This window comes from Balaenoptera musculus, chromosome 18, assembly GCF_009873245.2.
Source record: "Balaenoptera musculus isolate JJ_BM4_2016_0621 chromosome 18, mBalMus1.pri.v3, whole genome shotgun sequence".
Classification (NCBI taxonomy): domain Eukaryota; kingdom Metazoa; phylum Chordata; class Mammalia; order Artiodactyla; family Balaenopteridae; genus Balaenoptera; species Balaenoptera musculus.
The window spans coordinates 77,744,529-77,756,815 of NC_045802.1; the positions used below are offsets into that span (position 1 = coordinate 77,744,529).

At 47.8% G+C, this 12,287-nt stretch overlaps 1 protein-coding gene across 10 annotated transcripts in view; it reads left to right on the forward strand.

Moving 5' to 3' along the window:
* Positions 1-12,287, forward strand: part of ARHGEF7 (Rho guanine nucleotide exchange factor 7) — a 133,619-nt gene that overhangs the window by 119,398 nt on the left and 1,934 nt on the right. For 7 of the 10 annotated variants that reach the window (XM_036831778.1, XM_036831781.1, XM_036831782.1 and 4 more), the window contains 4 exons: positions 604-693; positions 3,563-3,739; positions 11,552-11,651; positions 11,910-11,964. In XM_036831778.1, the coding sequence (XP_036687673.1) occupies positions 604-693; positions 3,563-3,739; positions 11,552-11,651; positions 11,910-11,964 (422 nt within the window). The remainder of the gene's footprint in view (positions 1-603; positions 694-3,562; positions 3,740-11,551; positions 11,652-11,909; positions 11,965-12,287) is intronic. The other 3 variants (XM_036831783.1, XM_036831784.1, XM_036831788.1) reach the window with 1 other exon arrangement.

The following is a 12,287-nucleotide window of genomic DNA, read 5'->3' on the forward strand; positions in this document are numbered from 1 at the left end:
AACTCTCGGGTGGGAACTTGTGGGTCGGAGGAGGTGCTCGCTTTGAGGCCTTTGGTAAGTGGGGTCAAACGGCCTCGCCAGGGGGTCATACCTGTCTTCGCTCCCCCTCCCAGATGAGGACGGAGGGAACTTTTCCGTTCCGATATCCGCATCCACACTGAGAATTCTCAGGCATTCTGATTTTTGTCAGGCTGACATGTGAAGACATGATATTTAGTTTTAATTTTCACTTCTTTTCTTGGTGAGAAGGAACATTTTTTCTTTCTGACTGTTCTCTTGTGAATTGTTTGTTCCTATTTCTTGCCTTTTTTCATTTTCAGGATGGGGATGCTATCTTTCTTGTGGGTTAGTAAGACAACTTATATGTATATTTAGGATATTAGCCCTTTGCCAGATATGTTGCAGATAAAAAAATACTTAGAAAAAAATAAAAATCCTTCTGAATATAACTATCTTGTGAATATTGGAGAACGTTTATCTGGCGAGAAAACAAAAGGAGGGACTGTTAGTTGTCACCATCGTTGGTTGAGTTGATGATCTGTGTTTGTCCGGTTAACTGTACGTGTTACTTCTGGGTTGTGACGGGCCGTGTGTCCCTTGCAGGCACGGCTGCGCTGGAGGAGGATGCCCAGATTCTGAAGGTCATCGAGGCTTACTGCACCAGCGCCAAGACGCGGCAGACGCTCAACTCGAGTAAGTGTCGTAGGAGCCCGCTGGGGCTCTGGTGGCTTGTTTTGCTTAAAATCACGACTTGAAGGACACAGCTGTGGGCCCTGGGCAGGCTCGTGGGCATGGTCCCCGGTGAGGGCGCTTCCGGGGCCTGGCCCGGCGTCCCTCAGTCAAGAGAAGGGGTCTGAGCTGTCAGTAAAGCAACTGGTTTCTAGAGAAGGTTCCGCTGGGAAACCTGGAAGTGTAGGGCACTGCCAGAGTTTATAAAGCTCTCTCGGGTTGGAAGACAGCGGGGGACTTGCTCAGCTCAGTTGTTTAAACTGTTTAAACTACGGTGTGGTAGTGGAATTTGGGGAGGGTGCTTCTTGGAATTGTTGTCAAAAATATAAGCCTAGGGTAAGAGTTCCTTTAGCCCTCTCCCCCTTTTAAAAAATGATTGCACTTAAAAATTTTTGAAGTAGACACCAGTGAGTTTATCGGGTAGATCTCAGTACCACTGAGTTTACCTGCATCTTATGCATAATGTCTGATGTGAAAAAAATTTTAATCTGTTGTGAGAACACTAAAAAGATGGGCTCTTTTTTTTTTGAAACTTCCCCGGCATTTGAGAGTGGAGTGCAGGATGGTTGCAGCAGATGTAGTCATGATGTGGTTTGTCCAGGGGAAAAGGGGCTGAGCTTCCCTCCCCCTCCCTCCCTTTCTTTCGAACTGGATGACATATATTACTTCTGGCCTGAAAACTGGTTTCTGTTAGATTTTGTGTTTTTGGGTTTCCTTTCCACCTTGACTTTTGGCAAATTGCTCAACTCACTTCATTGGCACCACCTGCAATGTGGTGGTTCAACTCAGTGTCATGTCTGGTGTAAACCAGTGATGGGGAGAAAAAGAAAAGGTGGACAGAGGAATTTTCAACTGCTTGAGCTTTTGTTAAAGATGACTACAGGTATGAGGACAGGGCCAACGGGATTAACCCCGGCTAAATCTGCAGATGATCTAGAAACTTCTTTATGGCTAGTATTTTACGTGTCCCACCCATGATGTTAGGACTTTCGGTCCGTCCTCCGTCTGGTGAAGACGCCTGTTTGTCGTGACTAGTCAGCAGAGCAGGAGAGCAGTGGAAGGGCCTGCAGGTGACGGAGCAGTTAATTTGTCATTTACGATATTACAGTTTCCTGTATTTGATAAGAGATTGTGTTTTTAGGTAATAGGCTATATGTGACCATTGTTTTGGGGTTTTGAATTTGAGATTTTTAAAAAATTATTCATCTCCACTTCAACTGTTTGAAATGAAATTTTAACCGGGCCATCTCAGGTGAACGGACCAGGTGATGTGAGCTTTGTGTGAGCTTTTGTGTGAGCTGCGTTGCCTCATCCAGGAGACGGGGCCCTGCTCTGCTGTGGCCCTGGTGTGTGCAGGTCTCATCACATTGCCTGTGTTATGTGTTTCTGCTTCTGCTATGCAAGAAAAGCATTGGACGCTACAGTGGTTTTTGTTTTTAACTGATATTATGGGCTAACCACTCCGGGGCCTCAGAGGTCATACAGTCACAGATGACCTTAAACTGAACGTTCTCAGGAACAGGTAGGATGGGGAAATGGATCCTTTATGCTGGACGGGTAGAGTACCTAAGAATCCAGAGATGGGGTCAGGTGCATCTGACCCCAGAGCAGCTCTGTCCATATTAAATGCACAGTCAAAACAGTTGGGACGATCTATCTCACCTAAAGCTCAGTTCTGTTCCGTATACGTTTGGATGCCAAGGAGGCTTCATCACCCAGACGTCTTTAGTACTGACTTCCTGCCCAGGGGCCGTAGGGATGTAGTCGAGGAAGCGCAGCCCAGCCCCCTGCTCGCTCTCGCTTTGGTTTGGGGATGGGTTTAACTTCGCCCGGAGCAGGAACAGGACGGAGCCCGTGGCTTCTGTGCTGAGCCATCCCTGGTTCCCGTCAAGCGTGTGTGTCCTCCGGCCCCTCCGTGGGCCCGTTCCAGCCTGCACGCCCCTCTCGCAGCCGCCTGGCCACTCACGGGCTCACGCCCCTTCTCCCGTTTTGTGCCCGCTTCCTTCTGCCGTCCTGCTTTCGACACAGGGGCCTTCCCTGTTCACGTCTCCCTTCATGGCAGCGGGAGGGCCTGCGCCTGCATCCGGGTTGATGGCATTTGAGCAGACGTGTCTCCCCGCCATGTCCGTTCCCCTGGCTGAGTGGGGGTGAGCGCCCTGGGGTGGCGGGAAAGGGGAGCGAGGGGGAAGGGGCCTGTGAAACCCTGTTCTCCGTCTGAAGTTTTCTCAGTCACTGCAGTGGGACAAGGTAAGTTTAGACCCCCATTGTTAAGATGGCTTCTGGTGATTTAGAGTCTGGCGAAGAGATAGCTGAAGAAGTCCACCAGAAATCCTTGGAAAGTATTTTGCATTCAGTATATCCGCATTAATAAACACATAAATGGTTCCTTTCACAAGTGTCTCAAATGAGACTGTTTGTTAATCGAATGTGTAGCAGAATTGGTTACTTGTCAGATGTCTTTAGAATTTTCTTGTGAACATGGGCTTAATTTGTAAAAGATTTCGTAAGTGAGGGCTTAATAGCAGTAGCTTTAAAAAGGAACAATTTGGAAACAGACTCATGACCTAGGTTTGTTTAAATAATAGTTGATCTAGTTTTATTCTAAGGGTTGTGCTAATTAATAAGTTCGTAAATAAAACCCAGCCATAAATAAGGAGAAATGAACATTGTTGCCGTTTTTTAACAATATTTTCTCTTTCCCTTCTCTTCCCATCACCTTTTGCTTTTGTTTCCATGTTTTTGGTTGTGGCTCTTCCTGCCGTCCTCCTGCTCACCCACCTGTGCCTGTCCCCCCACCCCCTGTCGTCCCACTCCCACCCCCACCCCGTCTTAGCATGGCAAGGCACTGACCTGATGCATAATCACGTCTTGGCTGATGACGACCAGTCAAGTCTAGACTCCCTGGGTCGTCGCAGCAGCCTTTCTCGTTTGGAGCCTTCAGACCTCTCGGAAGACTCTGACTATGACAGTATATGGACAGCCCATAGTTACAGGATGGGTTCTACATCTCGTAAGAGCTGTTGCTCATATATCTCTCACCAGAACTAATGCACTTCTGAGCTTTTCTTAACAATGCTTGTTGTACCGCAGCCTGCTTTTCTTAGATGTTTTCTTGCTGTTTCTTGTCTCTTTTATGTGATATTTTAACAACTTTTGAGAGCGTTTCTGATGTTTCCCATTGTACTTTGTGGCGGTTTAATTGCCATTTGGAGTATCCACTCAAGTTACTGACTGTTGAAGGAGACGGTGCCCACACAGCCTGCACCCGAGGGTCCTTTCTCAGCGGGCAGTGGTGGCTTTGTGTCTCCAAATGGTTTGGTTTTTTATTCTCAGTGTAGCAACTGTCTCATTTCTTTTTAGATACAGCCGTACGAACACTTTTGTATTTTATACTGAAACCACACAGGTTTGTGATCTAAGTGCCAGCGACACGGAGGAGACTCTGGCCTTCCGTACAGGGATGTAATTTTGTGTGTGTACTGGACGCGGTGACCCAGTAGCTGTGGAGAGATGAGAAGAAGACCCGTGCCTCGAGAGCGCCGAGTCCAGATCAGACGGCCGGGTGCCAGGCTGCCCCAGGGCCCGGGGTGCCGCGAGCAGCCTCTGTTGTTGTGGCGGCGCGGGGGGGCCTGGCCGGCAGGAGCGCGAGGGGCGAGTCCGCACACCACAGGCGGCCGGCTCCGCAGCCCCGCTTCCCCGCGGGCCGGGCCCCCCCCGCACTGCCACGCCAGACTTCCCTTAGGTGGAGGAGTTTCCCTTGAAAGGCACGTGGCGAGCCTGTGCCGCCGCGCGCGTGGCTCAGGCTGTGTCGGGGCGGTCGGTGTGCCGACCCCAGCGGGCGGTGCCCCCGGCACCCACATCCGAGCTCGCTGCCCGTGACGGGCGCGTTGCCCCTTCTCAGCAGCAGCTGCCGCGAGACTCCCCTGGCGGCACCTGGTGGAACGTCACCCTCACTCTTGATCGTAACGGGGTTGCGGTTGCAAGTCGCCCGAAAACGTGCTGAGTTGCCATGTAACTCACTTGCAAGAACGTCTCAGATTTGGAGGGACTCCCCCGCTTCCCTGGGAGTGGTTGTAAGGAGACCTCACTGCCCTCCCTCAGACCGATTTCTGCTTCATAAAGAACTGAACGTGCCCTGTTGCATTCGGTGGTAGCACTCGGTCCACACCCGGTCCACACTGGGGAGGAGAGCGGGGTCCCTCCCGCGCGTGCCTGGCTTGGTGTGCAAGTGGGACCGGAGGCTGTGTGTTAAGGACTCCTTGAAAGCAGCTTCAGAAAATGAGACGCCGTGATAACCGGGCGTAACCTTTTCTCCTCCCTTCAGGGTGGCTGTGACCCTCTGCTCCCGCCACACCTCCCCCGCCAAAACCATGCGTTCAGTGTTCTGACCTTGTTCGCACAGAGCGGCTCTGCTGTGCTCCGCCCGGTGTCGGGGAGCCGGTCCCCCTGCTCACAGCCCGAGGCGCCCTCGATCCCTCCCGGCAGGAGGGCCCCCCCATTGTTTAGGGAGCCGCCACCCTCAGAGCTGCGTGCGGGGAGGTGCTTAGGAAAACCAGGAAATCCAAGCGTCTGTCTGTTCCCAAGTAGCTAGTGAACTGCTTATGCCATCTGGAGGTTTCATATTTTTCTATCAATTAGTATGAATAAGAAAGTTGAGGAGCAATCTTTTAATATTAGTCGGAGCCCGGTATTCACCCGTGGTAGAGAGGGGTTTCTGTACATTCAGCCAAATAGCAAATGGGACTGTGGGAGAAATATGATCACTCCAAGGTTCACATACTTAATATCCTGTGATGAATTTAGAAGCGTCTTGTTTTACTTTATATCACATCAAGTAACACATTGCAGCTTTTCTGATACTCACAGTAGAGGGTCTTTTGTTTGCTTGGAGACTGTGATAACATGTGTTGGCTTACACGCCTCGACCATGCCTTAGTGAGTTTGGGTTGTCGTGTCACGTGTTGTGTGCACCACAGCTGCTGCACTTGGGTTTCTCTTTAACACCAAGTGTCATTTGGGTTGTCCTGATGAGACATTTTCGTTGATATTCTATACACCAAAGTTTTGACATTTTCTCATCGTTCCTTTTTGTGCCAGTTAAAGCCATTTTGACGATGATTTTTTTGTTGATGCTAAGACCACTGCAGAATAACAACCTGGCTGTTTGTTTGTTTGGATTTGTTCTGATGTCTGGCACCATTAGCTCTTGTGACCTGGTTGGAAGTATTAGTGCCACTGGCTTGAAAACAGTTCTCATGTGGCAGTAGTGATGTGGCATCCCAAGGCCAGTGTTTCTACTTCTGTGGAACTTTAGTCGCGCTGAAATAGTACCTTACATTTATGCAATTCTGTAATATCTATGTGTACAGTTAGTATTATAATGAAAGGGTGAAGAATCTGAACTAGAAGGTAGGTTTAAGCCATTACCAGGCGCTTTTGCAAATGGCCTAAACGGTGTTCCCATTGAATTGACACTTGCCACAAGTATATAAGCTATATTAATTATGTGTTTTGCATAAAATTGCGAAAACACAGTGATTTGTATATAGTGGTATAAGACATTGAAAAAAATCTATATATTGTGCTTTTTATTTGTGAACGGGAAAGCCATTTTCATTGGGTGACTGCCGTTTGAGACTCAGTGGGATGTATACCTGAATGTTGCATTGTACTGTACAGTATGCATATTGTTTGTGGTTGCATATGGCAATGAAGTGTTTGTTTTATTTATTAAAAAAAAAGACATCTGTTATGTACAGTTGAAATAAATTTTGCATTTGCTAGCCTGTGGCTTTTAATATTTGTTATGTGGGGCGGAGGGAGTAGCAGAGTTTGCAGTTTAACGCTTGCTGTTTGAACGTAACCTCTTCCACAGGAAGGCCCGGCAGTAGAACACCTTTTATCTGCCTTGATGGCAAAGCTTGCGCTTTCTTAGGTTACGTGTGTTCTGGACGATGCAAGGTGACTCTTTGTATATTTTTATTTCATCTGTTTCCCTCGAATTTTTTTTAAAACAAGTTTTCAATCACTGGGACGTTTGTCTTCAGAAAGAAGAGTTCTCTCTTTTTTGATGGAGGTGGGGACGTGTGCATAAACGGAAAAAAGCCCCGACTTGAATGTTTCTTACCGAGACTGAGGTCAGTTTTTAATTTTTGTTTGGTAAAGTGCATGTCCAGCTGACTAGGAAAAGCAGAACAAAAGGAAAACAAGTACCTGTGGCAGGTATGGGTCCAGGACAAGGTGCAAACGATAAACAAAGGCACATCACTCTCTAAAGAGGGTCCTCGTGTTTTTGTTTTTGATTTTTAAGAAAAATGAATTAGAAGCTTATCATAGCCATAAATAACAAAGTGGCCTTTCAGAGAGATTTTACTAAGTAGATTTTTTTTTAAATGTAACATTTTGTTTCATTCTGAAAGTTACTTCAGTTTCTGTTGAGTATAATTAGATGCAGATTTTAGAAAGATTAAGAATTTAAGAAGTCATGTGAATTTTGCTACAAATGTGCTGCACCGCTGGCTAGATAAGCAGATGTTCTCTTCTGACAGACCTACCCTGTTTTTAGGCTCTCAGTGCAGGCCAGCCCCCTCGCGGGGGCAGACGCACCACATGCGCCCTGGGTTTGAGAGCCGCAGGCCATCTGATGAGGCACCAGGTGGCAGTCTGACCACCACGACGGCACCCTGCGTTGAGGTCCTCTCCTTGCTGCCTGGGCAGGTCCTCTGTCCGGGAGGTGGGAGTGCTGCATCCATCTGTGTTTCTCAACCTAAGGTCCACGGTCCTCTGGGGACCTGTGACTGTTTTAGGGAACAGGGTTCTGAGCGTGTCTCCAGCTTCTGGGTCACACATCTGAGTGAGCTCATGGCCCCCAGCACCTGCACCATCTCCAGCTGAGGGCACAGAGCAGCCCCTTCTGGCGGCAGTGTGGAACTGCCGCATCCTTGTCAGTGGGCGTTGGCGGCTGGGTTGGCGCTAATGATTATTATTTCATTGTATTCACCCCCATCCTGAACAACAACAAAGCCAACCAGCACTCGTGTGTGTGTGTGTGTGTGTGTGTGTGTGTGTGTGCGCGCGCGCGCACGTGTGTGTGTATTCATAGACACAGGCGGGATTACAGTCCAGTCCACTCCTCAAACTGTTAACCAGAAAACTGCAAAATGTTAATATTGATGATGGGGGGGAAGAAAGTTCAGCACTCAGACAAATTTAGGAAATGCTGAATTCAAGTTAAATGGGTATTTTTACTGAAAACCTTAAGTGTGCTAAATGCGCACTGTGAATCTCCAGGAAGTGGCTACAGCATTCAGAGTTTTCCAGAATTACATGTTGCAGAATCCCAGTTATCTCTTGGAAGCACAGAGCTTTGTGTTTAGTACAGGGTTTCGAGTGTGCTGGAGCATCCGTGAGCACACTCACCTGTGTCTCGGCCCCTTTTAGAGGGTTTTAAAGAAAGTGAGAGAGCAGTCTCTGGTAATTCTGCTGTTAAATGGTTTTTCCAACCTAGCCAATTCAGAGAAAATGTGCTGTGGTACCTTTAAAAATACTAAAATGATCTTTGAGAGAGCTTGTTAAATCTACCTACTCTCTAGAACTTTGTTCTTATAGAAATAGTCAACTTACTTATAAACCTGGCTGGAGAACATTCCTTTGTTGTTTTACTGAAAGACTATCAATTTTTTTCAGTCGTTTTACAAAAATATGTTATGTTGAAACTAGGAAGCCCATGGATTTCTATTCAGGCTGATAAATAATCTTCCTTTACAAGCCTCCTGGCTCACCATCAAATCCATAAATGACATTTTTCACCGTGGCACGTTTCAGGAACCCAGCAGTTAGTACATCCTGTCTGTAACGTAACATTCTCATACTTACATTTGTCGCCTCCTTGTGTGCTTTAAGTGTATTGGCAAAAATAAGAACAACGTCTTTCTTGCTTGTGCAGCTCTTGAACCAGTTCCCACACGTTTATTAGTTCCCCTGATTCAGTCACATCGCATAGTGGAGTGTAAGACTTTTATATTTACGCATTCATCTGGTAAAAGATATCTATAAGATACAACTTTTAAATTAATCCCCAGAACAGCTCTGCAGAGGTGGTTGGTTTTGTTGTTCTCTCTTACGGGTGGTGGAATCGAGGCTCCGCGGATCGGTGACAGGCCTGAGTTTATCGAGACCCACAGACCCGTGAGAGTGAGTCCCTGCAGCCCCGGCCCCTGCGCACGACAGCCCGCTGTGCTCCGACCCGCGCTTCACAGAGTGGACGTCCCTCGTGATTCTATTTTATGTGTTATTTGAAGAATTTACTGCTGCAAACACGTAACGTAAATAGGTTGCCTAGGAAGCTAGAAGATGCAAAAGTAATTGAGATACATGGAATTTAGTCTTCCTAAAGCACTGTTACGTAAGAAAACATTTCCAACCTGTTGTCTCATTGGCTAGTTCACGTCAAGAAATGTTGTATTATGAACTGAACGTGACAGATACACCACGGGTAGCTCTTGGTCTGGCTGTAACACAGCGACGTCTGGGCGCAAAGCAGGTAAACAGCAGGAACCCTCAGGAGCTAAGTGGTCTGACGTCACCTGCCTGCTTCTCTTTACAGGGAAAACTAAGTGGGGCCCTCCACGGTCCGTCCGTGTGGTCCACACCTCTGAATCTTTAGGAATCCTTGTCTGTTTTTAAGGAAAATAACCTGAGTTCACTTTTCCCGATAAAAACATGGGTAGCATTTGCGTTGGTGTTGGAAGCACAGGAATTTCTCGACCTTCAGAATTCCTAACCTGGCAGCGTCCCTCTGCTTCCTCCGTCGTGTGTTTCACGTGCGCGTTTCCTTCTTAAGCAGCAGTTTCCCACGTGGCCCAGACGTCCCGGAAGCACCTCCCGTGTACTGAGAAAGGCCTGGGAGACGCCGTGCCCGCAGCCCCGCACGGAGGCCCCGGAGCAGCCGATGGCTGTCAGCGTGACGAAGGCTTTCAGGGTGTGTCCCTCTGTGGGCCCATGTCGTGAGAGACGTCGCCTTCTGTCTGAGAAGTCACCCCCCGGCCGCGCGGGTCACTGTGCTGGGCGCGGTGTGAGCCGGGCACCAGCCACAGCTGCAGCTGCAGGGCCGGCACCTCGGTGTGAACACGAAGGCACTAGCGGAGGGTCGTCTTTGAAAGAGTAGTCGACAAACTTAAGTACAGATATGCTCCGATACGCCAGCTCGCTACGGCTTGTGACCGAATTCTAAGTACTGCTTATGATTATAATACGGAAGTTCTGCTCAGGACGCATAAAGCCCTTCCTTTACTGGTGTAAGGTACCTATTTATCTGTCTAGAAGTTCGTACTGTGTGACGTGGAGTTGTCCTTGCCCTCCCAGAGCTGAAGCTTCCTCTGCCTGAGACAGCAAAGGAGGAGGGAGGTCGGCGTCCAAGCAGCCTTCCCAGCCTGTGGGGCGGGGATGGAGCTGGGCCCTGCAGATGCAGGGGGCATGTGGGAAGTCCCCTGGGGCCGGTAAACAGCGGTCCTCCTCTCCATGTCATGGGCTGCCCTGGGGGTGACGGACGTGCTCTCTGGACGTCAGGAGCATCGAATGAGTCTCTTGTCATCAGGCTTTGACAGTCATCATCAGCTCTGTTCTGTTCAGGGGAGTGTAAGCTTGCAGTAGAACACCGGTGAAACCATTAAGTCCTGTCCTGAAAACGTGTGTTATACGGAATGTCCCCACGACGTGAGGATGCACAAGTGCCATCTTACAATGTGACAGACCTTTGGGAGGGCAAACTAAGGGTAAAGCAGAAAAAAAGCAAGATCAAGCAAGCTGAACCGCCATCTCTGTGATTAATGAGCATATAGCCAACGTCACGTGTATTTTAACGGAGAGAAGCTGCGTTTATCACAACGCCAGTCGCAGTGGGTCTGTGGTGGGTTCTGTCCTTCCTCGAATGTGCATCTGATGTAATTTTACAAAAATATAAATGATATATGTTAGTGCTGTATAGTATAACCTTTTAAAAAGTTTATTTTCTTCCTTGCACCCTTAAATAAGATTGGATTCTCGTTTTTCACCTTTCAAAACGTTTGGGTTTCCCAGTTAATTTCTGAAGTACTTATTTTGCAGTAAATGTTTATCAGGCCACTGTCCTGGGTAAGCTTTTGTGCTGGATCTTGGTTAAATGACATAAACATTCCTCTGATATTGTAAACAGTTTACTTCCTTTTGGAAAAACGTTTATATGCCAGGGAATGTAAATAAAGTTTTCATAAGAGAACCAAGTAATAAACTGCACTTTTCTTAACCATGTGCTGTAACATCGGTAGCTGTTGCTGTGGAGTTACGTGTCATAAGGGCCAGTTCATTGACTTGATAAACAGTGGGTATATGTCTACTGCATGATCCGATGGGTCTTTGTAAAATTCCTGGAATAAAATGGCACAAAATTTGGTTGATACGAATATCCCTAAAAAGTTCGAATATTTCCTCCAAAATATCCAGGGCAATATGGTCAGAACCTTCTGTTGAAAGTTTCAGGGTTTAAAAGATCCATAGTCCAGATTAAGAAACTGAAGCTTAATAAATTGCAAAAAAAGCTAATGTTGCCTTTCCTGTGTCATGCTTTAGGCGTGAAGAAGGCTGGGTTCAGTACACAGAGGTAGAGGGGTTTTTTTTAAAAGTTGCCCTTCCCTGTTTTATCTAGAAAATGTATTTTTTAACATACTGGAATTAACACCTGGAATTTAATATTAATAATTAAGTAGTGTTGTATAGTCAAGTTCTTTTTTTAGTTCTGCCATGGCATTTACCTGAGGGTGTTCTGTTTTGTTTTAAATGATGATAGGTTCACGCAAAGAATCTGCGCCACAAGTTTTGCTTCCAGAAGAAGAGAAAATTATAGTTGAAGAAACTAAAAGTAACGGTCAGACAGTGATAGAAGAAAAGTAAGCTGTATTCCAGTGCTTTAAAGCGGGCGGGGGAAGGGGGCTGTCGGGGGAGGGGGAGCCCCGGCTTCAGGATGGTTCCAGGAGGGCCGGGGTGTGGACTTCCTGGCTGGGGTCCGCGCCCCTGTGCACAGAAGTGGGCCTCCCCGGACCGAGGGCCTGGGCGTGCCGGGCAGGTGGGCAGCATGTGCGTCCGGGGAGGCTCCGGGCGTCCCCTCTGACCCGGTCCTTGTTCAGGGCGCCTTCTCTTCTGTCTAGGAGTCTCGTCGACACCGTGTATGCACTGAAGGATGAAGTCCAGGAGTTACGACAGGTGGGTCGTCGTCCGTCATTAATCTTCCTTTTAATGGGGGAAGAGAGGAAAACGTGGCGTTAGAAGTGAAGCCAGCTGTCCGTAAGCGCAGTAATGCGGAAAAGAGAGCCTGACTCTCAGTATTGAGATTTCAGAAGCAGGACAACAGCTGGTCTTCCGTAAATGTGATAGACCAGGAAGTGAATCTTTAAAGTGGCTTTCTTTCCACTGCACTGTTTTTGACATCATAAACCATCCCAGATTCTGCTGGAATAATCAGGCAGGAGATCTAAAATTCCATCTAGTTAAACAGTTTGGTAGGTCCCCACTGTGACCGTCCTCTG